We start from the raw sequence: 17979 nt of genomic DNA on the forward strand, positions 1-17979 counted from the left end.
ATGTATTTTGTTTTTGTTTCACCTTTCAAATTATTGTGAGTAGCGTGTTCAAAATCAGGAGTTTCCCGACCAAATGTTGAGACTTACATGTATGCACCCGCTCGCGACTAAGCGTGTGTGTGTGTGTGTGTGTGGGGGGGGGGGGGGGGGCGCAAAACACTAGTCAACGTAATACAAGAGGGAGTGGATGCTCGAGGACTCGGGGTGTTGTTTGAGAGGGTTAAGACGACCTGCTCATTGGTCGAGAGAAATGGAATCAGATGACGTAGAGGTTCCGGGTTCCAGAGTCCTTAGAAAAGGTAACTGTCGGTCATTCGGAATGGAGACCGGAGTCACGACTAGCCGGCTTCACGCTGTCCAAGGTAAGAATGGCGCCAGCTTGTCAATTAAGCTGGATATCACTCGCTTGCTGCCCACTATAATCTTATTAGCGACTTTATCCGTTTGTAGCTTGAAATGGCGGTTAATTGGAGAGGGAAGTGAATGGGTTTAGATCAAACTGGTCTCAATATCCGTTTGTGGAGGGCGGGCATCAACGATTGCTCAAAGCCGCACTGAGACACTTGCACTAGCGTCGGCTTTTGTCCTCTTTGCTTCAGATTTTCTGACAATCAATACACAGCCTGTTGAGCCGATTTGTCATTCATATGATCCCACAAATAAGGTTGAGTTGAATATTTTTTAATTGTGTCGCAAGTCCACGGGAAATGTGGTCCCAGTGCGAAGTCTGGGTGATAATGTAGTCACAAAAAGGTAGTTTAGCATCCCTTGCGTCAAAACTACATGGAGTGATTCACCTCATAAGTGATTCAGCCAACGTTCAATAACCTGCGTCACGCCACGCCATCCCTTTGACGGCTGCCAGGAAGATTCCGTACTTTCATCACTTTGGTGTCTTTATTTTTTTAAGTTCACGTCGTAGTCCTTATGCGATTGTGGGGGAATGTGTCATGTTTTTTATTCATTGATTTAAACTTCTACATTCAGAGTCTGTGTAGCAGTTTTGTAGTTAATGTGACACGGTCATGAGCGAGTTCACCTGAGAGGTCAGCCAGGTAGAAAGGGGAGCTTGACCTTCGCAGGGTGGGGTGAGTCCTGCGTCCAGTGATTGGTTGGGCTGCACTGTACTCCGAGAGCTTTACACTGTTTCCTCATTCATCTATCGATGAGGCAGCATCAGGAGCAACTGGGGGTTCAGTATCTATCTCAGACACCTGTTGCAATGACCCCAAACGACCACCCTCAGTCCTCTCTGATAATCACTGTAATTGGCCTTTTTTAAAGATAACGTGGCCTGATATTGCTGAATGTTTGCCACTTTGAGTTTGATCTTTCACACTCATTCAGACGTTTACATCACTTAACTGTTTCTTATAAATGGACAGTGAAGCCAAAAAATAACATTGGTGAGGATAAGCGAATGTGAAAATGGGTAGATTGATGAGAGGAAAGAACACAAAATTATACTGTACTGTACATGTTTTCATGGGTCCTTTGGAACAGTGCCAAAAATAAGTTTCCTCAAAACATTTTTTGGTCAAAAGATTTTGATGCGTTTGATTAAGTGTGGAAGCATTTTGGACACAAAACAGAGGAATGTTAGTAGTGAATGTAATTTCACATGTATTCACATAATCTTAAATTTAATTTTGCCCCATGTCGACTGATTAGGATTCTTTTTCAGGTGTGATTTTAAAAATCAAACATGTGACTCCTGTTTTTTCGAATGAATTTGGTGTACAGTAATGATTTTTATTCATATATTTAAATGTCAAATCATCCCAGTTTCAAAAAGATTTTAGTTTACAAATGATCAAATCATTGCAGTTTCAAAAAGCTTTGTTTATTCAAATTCATTCTGCATTGTGGGGCTTTAGTTTATCCCAAATGGTGTTGTTGCTCTATTTTTTTGGGTCATTTGCATCATGTAAAATATGGAAGATATGGGTTTATAGAAGAAGATTCAACGCAACTGGTTTTTGGTATACTGGTTGACCTCCATGTTGTTGGATTATGCAACAAAAAATATAATTTAGTAATCACTCTCAGGTTCAAATAAAAATTAAGTCTTCAGTAGCTTTTTAACATTCTTGTATCTGTCAGTCTCGTATTCACTCTTTCTATGCATCAACAAAATGTCACTGATGCAGTGTATTTTTCGGCATCAGTACCCGTTGTGTAAAAAGTTCCTCTTTCATCTGGAACTGCTTTATGTAACAAAGAGGGTACAGAAAGTGCTTAAGAATGAATCTCTCTCTGTGTCTTTGTTTTGTTATGTAGTTTTTTTTTTGTTCTTTTGACTTCAAGACGGCGCCGCGAGAGTGGCTGCCTTTCCAGCAGCTCCTGTGTTTTGCTTTTCTACTTTCATTTCTTTCATAACTTTGCTGCTGTGAAATGTAAATTTCTCCACTGCGAGACTAATAAAGGCAAATCCAATCCAAAACAAGCACACCTCTAATTGGTGAAACCATTACCTTGGATAACATCTTACAATTTAGACACTGTTGTTTTATTGCTCGCCAATTCTTTAAATAATTAAACAAATCAATGCTGTATCCTTTGATGCTGTCTTAAAAAGTCTTGCGTGGTTTATTATTCACACTGTACATCATGTGTGATAGTGGCTATGATCAGTCCCTTGGCGCTGCATCAGAACTACGAGGAAATAAATGTTTCTGACACAAGATACGCCTGTGTCCTATTATCTTTTGTGCTGCGATAACAGCAGCTGCAGTCCTGATGGCATTCTTGATGAACTACACTACAGTCCAGAGTTCTGATGATAGGGCATTTAGACTTTTCTTGGTAGAGTGTAGAATTCAACTCATTTTGCTTTACTTGCTATGCAACAGACTTTTGTTTTTTCTTTCAGTTCAATACTCTGGTTTCTGAGGGACAGTGGACGACAACAAGGCATCGCTGGGCCTCTCAGGCACATAGCTCTACCCTCCCCTTTTTTTAGAGCAGCTCTCCATCTGAAGCAGGGCTGCTACTGTGCCATCCCCTTCTTCCAACACAATCCTTCTGTAACGGTATGGGGTTTCAGTCAGATACTGTCCAATCTCTCCTCCTTTTTCCTGTCCACCTTGTGGTGTGGCTCTACTCTGTCGTGTCCTTCCTACCATGGTACTACATAACCGGGGCTGGCCAGAGGAACACTTTGTCCAAGCGGGTTAAGGCCCGCTCCACTACAGGCTGTGCGGAGGGACCTTACCGCTCCGTGGACCACTTTGACAAACTGGCCAAGGAAGACTTTCCTGGCAAGGACACTCTAGATACGTTATTCACATTCGCTGTGGAGCGCTTTGGAGATTCCCCATGTCTTGGCACCAGAGATGTCCTGAGCGAGGAAAATGAGATACAGCCCAATGGGAAAGTTTTTAAAAAAGTTCGTATGGACGTCTTTTTTTCATTTGAGGCTAACCTTATTGGTTTTGTGTATTTGATGTCTAAAGGCTCTGGTTTTGCATCTTGTCTCCTCCTAGCTGATCCTTGGTGATTATCAATGGCTCTCCTACAATCAAATCGACTCTCTGGTCAGTCAATTTGGCAGCGGATTGACAGCTCTCGGACAGGAACCCAAAAGCAAAATTGCAATCTTCTGCGAGACCAGGGCGGAGTGGATGATAACTGCCCAAACGTGTTTTAGGCATAATTTCCCATGTGTGTATTGTTTACAGTGCATCTCCAGTGAATGTAGAAAAGGCAACATGCCTTTCAGCTAATGAATGTTTTCTCAACAGTGGTGACATTCTATGCGACATTGGGCGAGGACGCAATTGAGTTTGGACTGAATGAAACTGGAGTTTCACATCTTGTTACCAGTGTGGAGCTGCTACAGACCAAACTAAAAGTGAGTTTTTATCCCTTGTAACACATGATTACCATCAGATTTGCCGTTTCTCAACGTCCTCGAGCCATTCACATAATGGTTGTTCTAATAGACAATGTGTCTCGGTAAATTGATGCAAAAAAATAAATAAAAATGAATCCTCCTTAGTAAAAGAGTTCCTAACTAAAATAACATACAAAGGACACCGTCATTAACGACAGCAATATCCACTTTCATAAAATACACCCTGAGCACCGTGTGTGTGCACATATAATCAATTAAATAGAGACTGTAAATGTAGCACATGACAATGCTTGATGGCCCATAGGTGTCAACGTACGGCCCTGCAGGTCTACTTGTCTGCATGTTTTCCATCTCGTCCTTTTGCAACACAGCTGATTCATGAGGAATCTCTGCGGAAGCCTGATTTTGAACCTGTTCACTTGATTCAGGTGTATTGCGACAGGGGGAGTTGAAAAACATGCTTGATAGCGACCTTCCAGGATTGGTATTGCCAACACATAGCTGAGCTCTTTGCGGACAAACAAACATTTCTTTTTATTCTCTATATGTCGGAGCCCAGCAACTATAAAACATTTCAGTTTGCCTCACGTTTGAAAGCCACCACCCCAAAGGAAATGAAAGAGCGCGATATGCAGTGATGTTAAATTGAACCAACCGATGCAACAGCTAATAACCGGTGCATGAATAGTGTTCCTCCACCAATTACAACTCCAATCAACAGACTGTGTGTTGCACTGTTGTTTAATGTGAATCACCGCTTTGTCCTTAGATGCCTTCATTTTCATGCTTTGTGGGTTTCTATAATATTCGGTAACCGCCATAAAATAGTCAGACTATCTTCCTTCGCCATTTGGGTTTGCTGACATGCTTTCTCACTTTGTTTGTAATTTATTGGTGATTGATTTTTTTTTTCTCAATTATCACTCCCTGTTATCAGTATTTTATGTAAATGTTTTTAGTGTACATATGCCATGAAAACAATTTCATAGAGAAGCCACGGCCTCGTGTAGAGATATCAGCAGTTTCAGAGCAATAAACTTAGCACATTTTGACACCCTGTTTGTGCTCTTGTTTATCCAGAATGTGCTTCCAAATATCCCAAAACTGAAACATATTATCTATGTGGATAAGAAGAAAGTGACCACGGAGGGCTTCCCAGCAGGACTGTTTATCCACAGCATGGAAGAAGTGCAAAAATGGGGTGCTCTGTCTGTAAACGGTGCGTGTCCTTCAGTAACGCCTTAGAGCGTGTACAGACAGTACTGTACAGAGAGAAACAATCATACCCAGTTTGAGGTGTTTTTATTTCCTCCTCTGGCTCTTAAAAAATTCTAGTTATCTTGGAATGAGCTTTGCGGCAGAAAGCATGTTTTAAGTGGCTCATACCTGAAATGGCTGTTTACATTCACGGAGCACATAAAGCCAACATGCTCACACAAAACGCAATGAAGTTTGAGTGTCACCTCAGGCATCTTCCTTGTCTTTTGTTGAAACACTTTACGCACTGTGGTATTTTTGGTTCAGAATTTCAGAGTCCTTGGCTGCAAACATTTCCCAGGATCCTGCCCTTCATAATCGCTTCATAAACGCTTCTCAAAAGTTCAGTGTTGTTTCGAGTAGGGTGTTATGTTTCAAGTTTCAACAATACTGTTTGGTGTTAATTCCATTACGTCAACAGCTGATTATCACAACCCAGTCTGGCAGTCTTCAATTGGTTGCATTTTTTTTCATTTCTATTCTTTGTATTTCCATTTCTATTCTTGAAATCTAATTTGCGGTTTTTACTTTGTAAGATTGGATATCTCCAGCCAGACTTTTTTTTTCTTTTGCAAGCTTGTGTTGTTCACATGATATAATATATGAGGGCACTGTCGGGAATGAGTCGAAAGAAACAGTAATTGTAATACAGTAAAGTCTTGTTATATCGATATTCTCGGGAGTCGGAAAAAATATCGATATATCCGATCCCGCGGCATGTAAATTTTCTCCTTGCGTTCATAGAAATAGTATCGTAATAAGCAGTACTATCGATATAACCGATATCGATAGAACGAGACTTTACTGTACATCGTAATTGCAACAATTTATCTGTGTTTATTCAGCCGGAAAGGAACTTCTAAAACCACAGCCGTCGGACCTGGCTGTGGTCATGTACACCAGCGGCTCTACCGGGCGTCCCAAAGGAGTCATGATTATCCACAGTAATTTGATTGCCGGAATGACGGGCCAATGTGAGCGCATCCCAGGACTTGGGTAAGTGTGATGCAAATATTTGACACTACTACCAGAGATCTGGATACATTTTAAAAACTCAGTATAATAAAGTATAAATATATTTTGGAAATTAAGGTCGAAAGAGAGAATAGACACATAATCCACTTTCCTTGGAACTCATTGTGAAGTCTCTGCAGTTGGCGATGAGTTAGATTGCTTCATCATCTTGCAAGAAATAAAAGCTGAATATAATTGACTTTCTGCCTACATGCTCAACCCGCATCCTAATATTTACGATTGCGTAATTAAAATGAGCAAACACTGTGGTTTTCAGAAATGCTATTGCAGCTTGAGTTGATGATAAATCTTTTATTTCACAAATATATAAAATACCTCTATCTTTTAATAATGGTCAAGGGCAATGTGTAAAAAACAAAACAGCAGTTCATTTAAAGCAAGTGCACTTAAAATGTTCCAACCAAACCACGTGAAGTGACGACACAGTACACAGGTGCAGGCTCTCACCTTCTCTTTGCTCCCACAGCCCAAAGGATATTTACATCGGCTACCTGCCTCTGGCTCATGTCTTGGAGATGACCGCGGAGATTAGCTGTGTCACATACGGATGTCCAATAGGCTACTCTTCCCCACACACGCTGTCCGATCAGGTAACTGTCCTGCTTGGTCCTATTTCAAGTCAATTTTGCATGCTGCTCATGTTGACCCAGAGTGTCGTCTGGTTGGTGAATGTGATCATCTCTTCTTGATATTCTAGTCCTCAAAAATCAAGAGAGGAAGCAATGGTGATACCACTGTGCTGAAACCCACGCTGATGGCAGCTGTCCCTGTAAGAATGCTATCATGTTTTTACTTTTTTTTTCGTCACAGTGCTTCTAGCTCAGTGTCTTATTTTGTCCCACTGAATAGGAAATTTTGGATCGCATAAACAAGAATGTGATGAACAAAGTGCAGGAGATGAGCTTTGTTCAGAAGATGGTGTTCAACCTGGGCTACCAATACAAACTGAAGCAGATCAAGAGAGGCTACGATGCACCGCTCTGCAATGCGTAAGGACCGTCTTTGGCTTTCAATCAACTATTCGCATGTTGCAACTCAGTGTGAAAGTGGAGCACCTGGTTAAACTTCTTCAAACATTAAGGTGTGACACCTGTCCTCGTGCAGCCTGTTGTTTAGCAAAGTGAGGAAGCTGCTGGGCGGGCGAGTGCGGTTGATGCTGTCGGGAGGAGCTCCTTTGTCTCCAGCTACACAGCGGTTCATGAATGTGTGCTTCTGCTGCCCCGTGGGCCAAGGATATGGCCTCACTGAAACGTGCGGAGCAGGCACCATCACTGAGGGTAAGGCCAGTCCAGCACCGATCAGATGCATTGTGTTTGGGCGCTGGCTGTTCACATGTTTGGGCTGGATGTGGGGGGAAAAAAACAATACTGTGGTAAAGCTCCTGATAGCTTCTCAGCATTTGTATATCCAAAACATTGTGAAGCATTAATAATACTCTTGAATCTCAGTAATTACCTTAAGTTGTATACATCAAAGTAAATCTATTATAATGGGACTAGAGAGTTCTTGATAGTGTGTCTGTTACATTCAACACATGATATTAGTATGTACATTAGGTAAAATAATGCTTTGATCTACTGAACTATAACTAAGTAAATATCACTGTATTTTAACACTAAGATACAAACCACAAAAAATACTGATGGTAAAATGTAAATTGTCATTTGCCTGAGAGAAACAAGAAACCCACAAAACAGTTGACATGATGTCAGAGGCACGCACACTAGTCACATTCTTTCAGAAGAAGAAGCGGACCACAGAATTACGGTTTTCCATTCCAACTGCAGAAACACTGGAAATGTCAAGGTGCCAAGAAATTTATGTATAAATGTAAATTTCTCCACTGTGAGACTAATAAAGGCATATCCAATCCAATCCAAATTGGTGGTGGGGGGCGTTAACTTCACTAGACTGGAAATATTGATTTAGATGGATCCAACTGTGTAAAGTGGCTTTTGTTCATATGAGAATACAAAATTACCAATTGCCCTTGGTTCTGCACTTCCTTCACATTGAGTAAGAATAATCGAGAAAAGTGAGAGATCAGGCCGCAATGACACCAGAGGTTCTTGTTTATATCCTGGAGGTTGTTGGTCACGTAGTCAAAAAATGAAAAAAACATCAGTTATACGCTGCAATCTATAAAACAGACAACACCCTATTGTACCTTTAGGGTGCCCCTGTTTGAAATGAGACGTGCACAGTGCACGTCATTGTCTTAAGTATGCAAGTTAAACCAGGAATGATTTTAAAAGTTTGCATGATGTGGTCAGATGCGACCAGAGTTGAGATATTCGACATCAGGTACCCAAGCACTAAAAACCGTGTTTTTTTTAACAGTAATGATGTGGAACACTCGTGTTCTTCTCATTTCCGTATTCAACAACAAATAAAACGAGAAATTGGAAGCTATGGAGAATGGTGACAACCAAATGTTAAGTATACACCATTTTTTTGTAATCTTCTGTTGTGTAAAAAAAGTGAAGAAGCAGTGCCATTTCAGAAGTGATGTTCTTTAGCAAGTAACATGACGTACCGCTATTTACTTTTTTAAAACATGTCTGATTGCTAACAAAAGCATGTCTACAAAATAAAAATTGCTTTGGGATCACAAACTCATCAGCCCGGTAGTCGAGTGGTTAGCACACCGGCTTCACAGTGCAGAGATCGCCGGTTCGCGTCCCGCTCCGGCCTCACTGTGTGGAGTTTACATGTTATCCCCGGGCCCGCGTGGGTTTTCTCAGGGTCCTCCGGTTTCCTCCCATACTCCAAAAACCTGCATGGCAGGCAGATTGTCCCTAGGAGTGAGTGTGAGAGTGACTGTTGTATGTCTTTGTGCGCCCTGCGATTGGCTGGCAACCAATTGTCCCCCGCCTCGTGCCTGAAGACAGCTGATAGGCTCCAGCACCCCCCGCGACCCTAATGAGGAATAAGCGGTACGGAAAATGGATGGATCACACGCTCTGTATAAATAAATACATCCAGCATCAAAACATGGACTGATAAGTGGAAAAGGTTCAAAATAGGCACACGGGATAATTTTCTCATTTTTATTGTTCTGTCATACAGTTGCAGATGGAAGCACGGGCCGTGTCGGAGCGCCACTTATTTGCTGTGAGTTGAGACTGCGTGACTGGGCTGAAGGTATGTCTACTTAACAGACTTGTTCCCTCTCGTTGTACATTCCACTAAAACAACCGTCAATTAGTGTGTTATCCATTTATGTGGTTCTTTGAATCAGGTGGCTACACTAGCAAAGATAAGCCTAACCCCAGAGGAGAGGTCCTGATTGGTGGCCCAAATGTGACTATGGGTTACTTCAAGTATGAGAGTAAGGATGAGGACTTCTTTGTGGATCAAAGTGGTCAAAGATGGTTTTGCACTGGGGATGTTGGCGAAGTCCATCCAGATGGCTGTCTACAAATAGTAGGTGGGTGTCATCACTAAAATGACTGGCAGTCACTCCTGAAATCAATGTTTCATGTACAGTAAAGTCTCGTTATATCGATATCGGATATATCGATAGTCCCGGTTATATCGATACTATTTCTATGCACGCACGGAGAAAATTACATGCGAACAGGGTCGGATATATCGATAGTCCCGGTTATATCGATATTTTTTCAGACTCCCTTGAATATCGATATAACGAGACTTTACTGTATTTATTTTCATTCTTTTTCAGATCGTAAGAAAGACCTGGTCAAACTGCAATCAGGGGAATACGTGTCACTCGGTAAGGTGGAGTCGGCCCTGAAAAACAGCACCCTCATAGACAACATCTGTGTTTACGCAAATAGGTGAGTTACATGATACCACTTGCAAATCTGTTGTCAAAGCGCATGAGGACTGGCTGGTGTTCCATCTCAAGTCTAATGGGGCGCTTTTGTTGCAAACGCTAAAACCAGATGTCGTTGGACAGGAAATGCAATGAGGTGAAAAGCATTTTCTCTTTAGTGAGGACAAGTTACCGGCAGGTAGCAGTAGTGTCGTTTAAAAGAGACGCGCTGCAAAAATCTGACATGCATGAGTAGTCTTCAATCCAAAAGTATAGAAAGTGTACATAACTTACTGAGCACTACCAGATAGCACAGTAACTTGATAGGGTACTCTGAACCAATCAATGTGATTCCACAATTTCACTTGTGTCCAGAATTTTGGGACACCTGAAGCATAGTGCACAACTAAAACATTACAAATGTCGTAGTTACAGTAAGTACAAGTGCGATACACTTGCATGCGGTAAATGTTATGCATTCAAAGTAAGCAATGTAATACTTGTAAGCATGTAGCAACATGACCACTCATTTACTTGGCAGTTTGGGAACTTGTACGCCAGGACTAGTTTAAACAGCCGGGCATCATCCACTGATGAGCCTATGTTGTAGCAGTTGAGGAATGAGAACACACGGTCGATTGGAGTACGTCTTTATTCCAACTGCTAACAAGTAGAAAGAGAACCAAAACGGAAACTGCAGTGAAATATATGTGATATAAACCCGCCCCCTCCCGTACACCTGCTGGGTGAGATGTCTGGTCCTAGTGCCCGCCACAATGTCAGAGTTGTTTGAACAAAGGCTCAACACAAAAAGATTGTCCTTTACTGCCGACAGGAGGCGCAGTTTTCATGAAGCCACTCTGTGTGCTGACACCTGACCTCTACAGCCCCTGCCAAGCTTTTTATTGAGAGTACATGCAAATTCAAGTGATGCATTCGTAAAACACACCCTTTGTTATTTGAATACCACGTCCCATGGACACCCCTCCAAGTCGTCCCCTGGTACAAGCACCAACACCCATAAACTAAAACTAACAGAATGTAGACATTTTCATGAGTGGCATTTCCACAAACTGATACATTTGTAACCTGGCTAATGAGATCATGTGCACGAGTGTACCAAATACATACTCCCTTCCGCCCTGCGCTTGATCTCTGAAACGAGGGTGACAGTTTAACAGGCTGGGTCTGTTCGCATCAAAGTAAGCCCAAATTCTGGTCACACAAGTTCGGCCAACCAAGCATTCCACAAGATAAAACTTTTAAACATGATAACTTCTATGATGTCTATTCTCTATCAGCCTACAGTATCCTTGTGTTGGTAGTTTGACTTCTGGCCATCTCAGAAGAAGAAAACCTTTTCCGTACTGCCACATCCCTGCAGTGACTATAATTTACATTATATTCTAGTATGACCCAAAAAAACAACAACAACAAAAGTCTTGTTCCCCTTTGACAAGGACTGGATCACAGGCTAAAAAGGATTTGTGCCACTTTTGTTTGGCCACTTCCATCTCCTTTCACTACTGCTAACGTATTTGATTACAGTGTGCATGCAGTTAATTACCGTGTCATTATCTTCCTCTTCAGTGACCAGAACTATGTGATCAGCTTTGTGGTTCCCAACCAGAAGCGTCTGATCGAACTGGCCAAGCAGAGAGGACTGGTCACAGACTGGGAAGAAATCTGCATCCGTGCCGACATGGAGGAGGTGGTCTTGAGGGAGATCAAGGAGGTCGCTGCTAAAAGTAGGACATTGTCAAAAAACAAATTTGCCTTCGCCTCTCTTGCCTTTTAATATTTTTTTCCATACCATAGAATTAAAATTGTCTTCCTCTCATCCTTGTAGTTAAACTGCAGCGGTTTGAAATTCCCACGAAGGTCCATCTTACCCCGGAGCCGTGGACGCCCGAGATGGGTCTGGTCACTGATGCGTTCAAGCTAAAGCGGAAAGAGCTTAAGAACCACTATCGACACCACATCGAGAGAATGTACGGGGGCAAATAACAGTCACGTTTTCTCCCAAAAGGCTTTATTTCAGCTTGACCACTTTTTTTTTGCCTGTAGTTTTCCTGTGAAGTGTGTGGGTTTCTTTGGTGTGTGCGCACCAGAGGCACACAAATGAAAATGGGCTAAATGGGGAAGTTGCAGTTTTTGATCCCGCTGTGCCACTGGCATCTAAAGGGAGGATGGTTACAGATGACCAGGGAAGGAACTATCACTCTTCCATGTGTTGATAATGCTGTGCTATGTTAAGGTCAATGAACTATTAATGAAAGTGATGCTCTTTTGTAGTAGGAGTACTAATGTTACTGTGCCTTCAGTCTGTAGCGGAATTGTGTGGCGTTTTGGTAACATGTAGTCGAGTGTTTCTACAGCCATGCTCTAAGTTTACATGAAGCATAAGATCACTAACGCTCCTATCCAGAGAAATGCTTGACAACCTGGACTTAATTTATTCTGGCAATTTTTTTTCATGCTATTTATGTCAATTGATGCTGAAAAAAGACCAAATGTCTGACCATAAATGACTCAGGAAAACCAGGAGCAGATGTTTTATTTTTAGACACTGCCAAAAGTGGTTTGCTTGCACTTACAGCACATGCTGAGGAGCTTATTTTGTTCAAAATACATGGTTAAAAAACATGTCTGGTGGCAATAGCCGCATTTTTCACCTTTATAGAGGGGAAACTTACCATGTCATTGAGTGTTTTGTATGTATTTTCATGCACATGTTTTCGGATACTGAACACAACCCTGATCACAGGCCTTATTGTTCAAGCTGTTCTGGAAAATAAAACCCTTTTCAGGAAAATAAAACCTTTTCCATATGAAACATTGAACTGTATATCTTAAAAAATAAAAAAAGCTCCGAACACTCAGCTGTTCCAGTCTTGAAAACGAAAACAATCACTAGCAATCTTCCACACTGGCTGGTCATTGTTCGGTGACGCCTGAGCCGTTAAAAGAAAGTTCTGGTTGTAGAAGCGCTGCTTGTTCCCTTCAAACTTGACTGTTCCGCCGGTGACCACAAGTAGAGTCATCTGCCCTTGGGTTGCTTGTTCTGTGAGGCAAAGGTGGATATCTTGATCAGGATTTTCTCATTGAAATCTATTACAAAGGGAATCCCAAGTCTGGCTTGAATGCCTTTTTAAATCAGCTGATGCAGCCTGCAATGCTTGTGAGGAAAGGGAAAAAATAGGGCATATATTTAAAATGTGCGACTTCCTATGGATGGATCATTTAAAAGGTCTGTCCGAAGACATTGAATCTGATAAGGCCCATTTCACAAGTTTTTAAATGTTCAAATAATTTACCAAATGTGTTTTGTGGTAACATAGTGGAAATGATAATACCCATGTGGTTTTTGTCACGACTCTTAACAGATGCAAGTGATTTTTACAAGTGGATTCCAAAAAGGCATAAAATACATATTTATACAGAGTGGATACGTACAAGTATGTGCACAATCGTCTTCGCAGTCATCCAAAGTTAGAAACCCTTTTCAACACCTTTGATCCTCATCACATTGGCATTTGGCTCGGGTGCACCTTACCGTGAACCGGTTGACAATCCAGTGTCTGGACTTGGAACTCGCTGGAAGGCAGAGCCTCAAAGAACTCTCCCAGTGCATCAAGTCCGGACACAGTGTTTCCATTCCACACCAAGGTTGCCTTATCCAAGTAGAGTCTGGTGAGGTTCTGAGACAAAAAAGTTGGGAGACATCAGAATCATCAGTCCAGTACTTTGATGATGACGACATGAGAGCAGTGGGGGGGGGGGGTGTAATGATTATTCAAGCACAACTCATGCCAATTAAGAGGAAACTTGTCTTCTGTTCGCAGCTTGCTGCATTTGTGTGAAGCATTACAGCGAAATGCAACGTCACTATTTATTTTGAACTCTGAGGTCTCCGAACTGACCAATTGCTGAAAATAGTCAAATGGTCACCTTAACGTTTTTCAATTCGTGACCGTTAGGTGTTTTCCTCTCTAAGGAAGAAAAAAAGTTACTTGACGCCAGAAAACTGTGATCAGTGTTTACCTAAATCTGCGTGGCCATCGCTCAAGGATCGCTCAATATATTTGCAGGGGTTCAATGGGTGGGGTGGGGGTAGATGTGTATATTTAAATTTCATGATGATATATGGCATTTTTCTGACACGAAGCGACGTTGCGCTTTTTACACCAACATTAAGAGTTGAGATCATCTCCAGATGAAGACATATCACAATTTAACGGCTACTCACTCTTCTTTTCTTATCCATACAGTCGTAGTAAATGTTGACGAACTCTTCCGAATATCTGCACGACTGGTCTGCATGGGTCCTGAAATCCTGCGGGAATTAAAAAATGTTTGCAGACAAATTCGTGTTGCTGTTTCTCCCCACGTGCGGGTCAACAACAATGAGCAAACTACATTATGCTGGCCGTCAATTCAATAAAGTTTTTAAATTATAGTTTACCAACGTCGCTGCCATTCGTAAAAGTGTCTGCAATGCTCCGGGACGACGCTTGAGAATTTAATTCTGTATTGTTGCTTGTATTATTTCGATTAGCTGGTTTTCAACGTCCGGTTGGCGGTGCCATCGATCCGTGTTTTACTTCCTGTAGCAATAACTTGACCTACCAAAATAATTTCACTATGGGTCACAGATAATATTTTTTATCCACTATGATTGGTACAGAAATTTTCATACATTCATTCATTAGTTATAATCTCAATAATTTGCATATCCATCAGAAATATATAGAATTTTATTGGTGTAGATCGTAGCAGTCTCGCTCTCTCTTTTATTGTGACTGGTCCGCAGGTTCAATACGGAAGTAGAAGTCATAATTTCCTGAGTCATTGCCCCGGTTTCAAACCATTAAAGTGTACACTTGTTTAGATTCTGTTTTTCAATATACATTTTGGTGCGTATAGTATATGTAAGAATGGAGGGGTCTGTATCAAACGTTGACGTATGTAATTTGGCATATATGGGTCAGTTTGAGAAACTCAAAGAGTGCATTTTATCAGATAAAACCCTTGCCTGCAAAACGGACCACGTAAGAATGCACGAAGCAGCAACTTGTTTTGTTTGCGCGATGACAGCACAGCTAAACCATTAATTTTGCACATTTCTCTTCTGATTTCAGGATCACAGAACTGCCCTTCACTGGGCTTGTTCGGCTGGCCATATCAACATTGTTTCTTTTCTACTTGACCTGGGAGTTGAAGTGAACCTGCAGGATGATGTATGGATTAAAACTCAGGACCCTTCATTTAGAACAAAGAAACCACTCTTCCTACATTCCAAATGTTTGGCCACGAAAATAATAATAGATGGCAGCACATGTTCTATTGATATACAATCTCGAGTTTCACCAACAAACATGCTTACAATACACAACGATCACAATTTTGAGTGGCAGAGATCATTTTGGCCTGAGTGCATATTAGGTAAACTGCAGTATATTCATGGTGTCCCATAAGTCTTCACACACAGGAAAACATTCTTGACATAAAGTATATGACTGCTTCCTGAACCACTCATCAGACATATTTCAATTCATTGCTCTTGATCGAAATGCATTCTCTGTGTGACTGAGAGCTTACACAGACGTATTCTCTGTTATCTGAAAAATTAAAAAAACAAATAATAATAAATGTTAGAACCATGTATCTATGGAATGTATTTTTTAATCCTCTGTATTGAGACTTGTGGGACACCCTCAAGTTCTTAGTTTTACTGACAAAGTAACAACAATGCAGTAAGTACAGTACATAAATACAGTACTGTATATTGATTATTAACTTGAGACGATTCACACTTGTATCATACCATTACCTCAACTGTGCCCCGAAGGACAAGTGGTATAAAAATTGATGGATATACAATATAATGTCCATAAGAAAGTGATCCAAAAGCATCACGGAATGTTATGATAAATGCGTTTATTTCACGTTGAATAGCTGCTCTGTAGTCTATGTACATACATGAATTTTAATATTAAGAATGCTTTTTTAAAAATTGAAATGCTTGAAAAAACAGAAATCTTGCAGTGTGCTGTTTGCAGTCATCACTGTAGGGTACAAATCTCAATTTACTTTAATTTCAGCTATTGGCGTTCATTTAATGTGCAACAGAGATACTTGAACAGGGAACAAAAGTGGTACGGCAAAGGAGACTTGCTGGTTGAACTCAATGAATGTAATGTGTTTTTTACAGGCTGCATGGACCCCTCTTCACATTGCATCATCTGCAGGGAGAGAAGACATTGTCAGAGCACTAATATCTAAAGGGGCTCAGCTAAACTCTGTAAATCAAAATGGATGCACTCCTCTACATTATGCTGCTTCCAGGGACAGATATGAGGTAACTTTCTTATTAAATGATGGTTTTCCATATATATATATATATATATTTTTTTTTTTTTTTTTTTTTTTTTGGGTGTAGCCATATAGTGTATCCTCCCAATACCAATCTTATTTATTTGAGTGCACCGTGGTGGACATTTGATGTTGGTATGTATATATATATTTAACAATGCCAATCAGTAACGAAGACAGGCTATAAATTATTAAGTGCATTTTTTTATATAAAATTTACAAATTGTGAGTTGTTGATTTAGTTCCACGGAGGTAGAAAAATCCATCCATCCAACCATCCATTTGCACACCACTTATCTTGAAAACAGTCTCGGGGTTGCTCTAGCCTATCCCAGTCGACTACTTCAATGTCTCCGTTTGATCCAAAATGCTGTTGTTCGCCTCCTAACCAGTTTATAAGAGGGAGCACATCACTCCAATACTGACTTCTTTTCACATGCTGACAGTACATTTTGAAATTCATTTAGCATACTGTACTTGTATTTGTATTCAAATCTTTAAATACGTATCCTCGCTCTAGTTTGCATTTCTGAACAACTCCACCCCTGTGCACCTGTCCGGTGCCTCAGGTCTGCAGACCAGATGCTACTGGAGGTACAGAGAACTAAGTGCTGCCATAAAGGAGATTGACCCATTTTATGTGGCCCTTCAGGGCAAATCATGCATGCCGACTTCATGTGTCTTGCATATTATTATCTTCATTTTGAACAATGCCGAGAGATGAGATCAAGAAAGTATTTTTTTGTTACCAATCCCTGTTTCAAAATAAATTAAAAATACTTGAACAACTAACTTTACTGACTTCTGAGTTCGAAACGAGTTATGTGTCAAATTGTTCTGGATATGTGATCATACAAAGCGATCATACATTTATACGGATTAATAGTCACATCAACTCTCCAAGGGACACACCATCAATGAGTTTGACACTGCTGTTTTTAAAGAATGTATGCTTCTTCTTTCATTGCTGTCCTTCTCTTTCCTTATAGATTGCACTGCTATTGCTTGAAAATGGAGCAGACCCAAATACCACAGACAAACTTGATTCCACTCCACTGCATAGAGCGTCTGCCAAGGGCAACTATCGCCTGATCCAGCTGCTTCTCAAACAGAGTGCCTCGACCAACATCCAAGACTCGCAGGGCAACACAGCACTGTATGTATGGAGCAATGCTTTGAAACCACTGTACCGTAACAACACAGTTTATATTATTTGATACTTGGAGAGAAGAAAAGGGACGTGTGAAATGACAAAAAAGTCATACGCTGCAGTTGTACTTGCCTCTTTTGTTTGCCATTCTGTTGAACCAGCCACCTGGCGTGTGACGAGGAACGTGTTGAAGCAGCCAAGTTGCTGGTTGAACATGGAGCCAGCATTTACATTGAAAACAAGGAGGAGAAAACCCCTTTACAGATGGCCAAGGGGAGCCTGAGCAACATTCTTCGTCGAATTGTGGAAGGATGATGCATCCTCAACGTAATGGTGCACTTTCAGTTAGTTGGAGATCACACCATTTTGACCTGGTCACAAAACCGGTAGCACAGATGTTGACATATCTGACCAAAAACACTGAAATGGACTGGCCAAAACTGCAGCCCTCCTTCTGTGAAGTTTGAATTGTTGCAACTTGCTAAATAAAGTGAGTCTTAAGCTTGTTTACAGTGTGTGGCTTTTCAT

The 17979-nt window shown here is 41.1% G+C and overlaps 3 protein-coding genes across 3 annotated transcripts; 2 read left to right on the top strand and 1 right to left on the bottom strand.

Annotated features, from left to right (window-relative positions):
- The first annotated feature begins 258 nt into the window (after nucleotides 1-258).
- On the top strand, nucleotides 259-12764 carry acsl4a (acyl-CoA synthetase long chain family member 4a). The gene is made up of 15 exons (XM_088989550.1): nucleotides 259-362; nucleotides 2873-3388; nucleotides 3486-3663; nucleotides 3744-3853; nucleotides 4937-5075; nucleotides 5959-6109; nucleotides 6615-6738; nucleotides 6846-6917; nucleotides 6998-7137; nucleotides 7253-7425; nucleotides 9218-9292; nucleotides 9390-9578; nucleotides 9834-9948; nucleotides 11517-11674; nucleotides 11776-12764. Exons 2-15 carry the CDS (start codon nucleotides 3035-3037, stop codon nucleotides 11931-11933), a joined length of 2136 nt encoding a protein of 711 aa, XP_088845676.1. The 5' UTR covers nucleotides 259-362; nucleotides 2873-3034; the 3' UTR covers nucleotides 11934-12764.
- Nucleotides 12455-14524, bottom strand: nxt2 (nuclear transport factor 2-like export factor 2). The gene is made up of 4 exons (XM_088989551.1): nucleotides 14392-14524; nucleotides 14176-14262; nucleotides 13483-13627; nucleotides 12455-12990 (listed from the first exon to the last, which is right to left on the bottom strand). Exons 1-4 carry the CDS (start codon nucleotides 14404-14406, stop codon nucleotides 12806-12808), a joined length of 432 nt encoding a protein of 143 aa, XP_088845677.1. The 5' UTR covers nucleotides 14407-14524; the 3' UTR covers nucleotides 12455-12805.
- A 263-nt stretch (nucleotides 14525-14787) lies between these two features.
- psmd10 (proteasome 26S subunit, non-ATPase 10) lies at nucleotides 14788-17957 on the top strand. The gene is made up of 5 exons (XM_089017316.1): nucleotides 14788-14977; nucleotides 15068-15166; nucleotides 16141-16287; nucleotides 17291-17457; nucleotides 17613-17957. The coding sequence occupies exons 1-5, from the start codon at nucleotides 14864-14866 to the stop codon at nucleotides 17764-17766; spliced, it is 681 nt and encodes a 226-aa protein (XP_088873442.1). The 5' UTR covers nucleotides 14788-14863; the 3' UTR covers nucleotides 17767-17957.
- Nucleotides 17958-17979: the final 22 nt, after the last annotated feature.

The sequence above is a fragment of the Hippocampus bargibanti genome, linkage group LG02, assembly GCF_051943395.1.
Source record: "Hippocampus bargibanti isolate YZ-2025 linkage group LG02, ASM5194339v1, whole genome shotgun sequence".
Lineage (NCBI taxonomy): Eukaryota > Metazoa > Chordata > Actinopteri > Syngnathiformes > Syngnathidae > Hippocampus > Hippocampus bargibanti.

Excerpts from the sequence above, each read along its gene's own strand:
- acsl4a (XM_088989550.1), top strand. The coding sequence starts at position 3,035 with ATGGGGTTTCAGTCAGATACTGTCCAATCTCTCCTCCTTTTTCCTGTC. Across the intron at positions 3,389-3,485 it reads ATGGGAAAGTTTTTAAAAAA|CTGATCCTTGGTGATTATCA; the intron begins GTTCGTATGGAC and ends GTCTCCTCCTAG. Across the intron at positions 9,949-11,516 it reads ATCTGTGTTTACGCAAATAG|TGACCAGAACTATGTGATCA; the intron begins GTGAGTTACATG and ends CTTCCTCTTCAG.
- psmd10 (XM_089017316.1), top strand. The coding sequence starts at position 14,864 with ATGGAGGGGTCTGTATCAAACGTTGACGTATGTAATTTGGCATATATG. Across the intron at positions 16,288-17,290 it reads CTTCCAGGGACAGATATGAG|ATTGCACTGCTATTGCTTGA; the intron begins GTAACTTTCTTA and ends CTTTCCTTATAG. Across the intron at positions 17,458-17,612 it reads TCGCAGGGCAACACAGCACT|CCACCTGGCGTGTGACGAGG; the intron begins GTATGTATGGAG and ends CTGTTGAACCAG.
- nxt2 (XM_088989551.1), bottom strand. Across the intron at positions 13,628-14,175 it reads GTATGGATAAGAAAAGAAGA|AACCTCACCAGACTCTACTT; the intron begins GTGAGTAGCCGT and ends TTTTTGTCTCAG. Across the intron at positions 12,991-13,482 it reads GGATTGTCAACCGGTTCACG|AACAAGCAACCCAAGGGCAG; the intron begins GTAAGGTGCACC and ends TTTGCCTCACAG.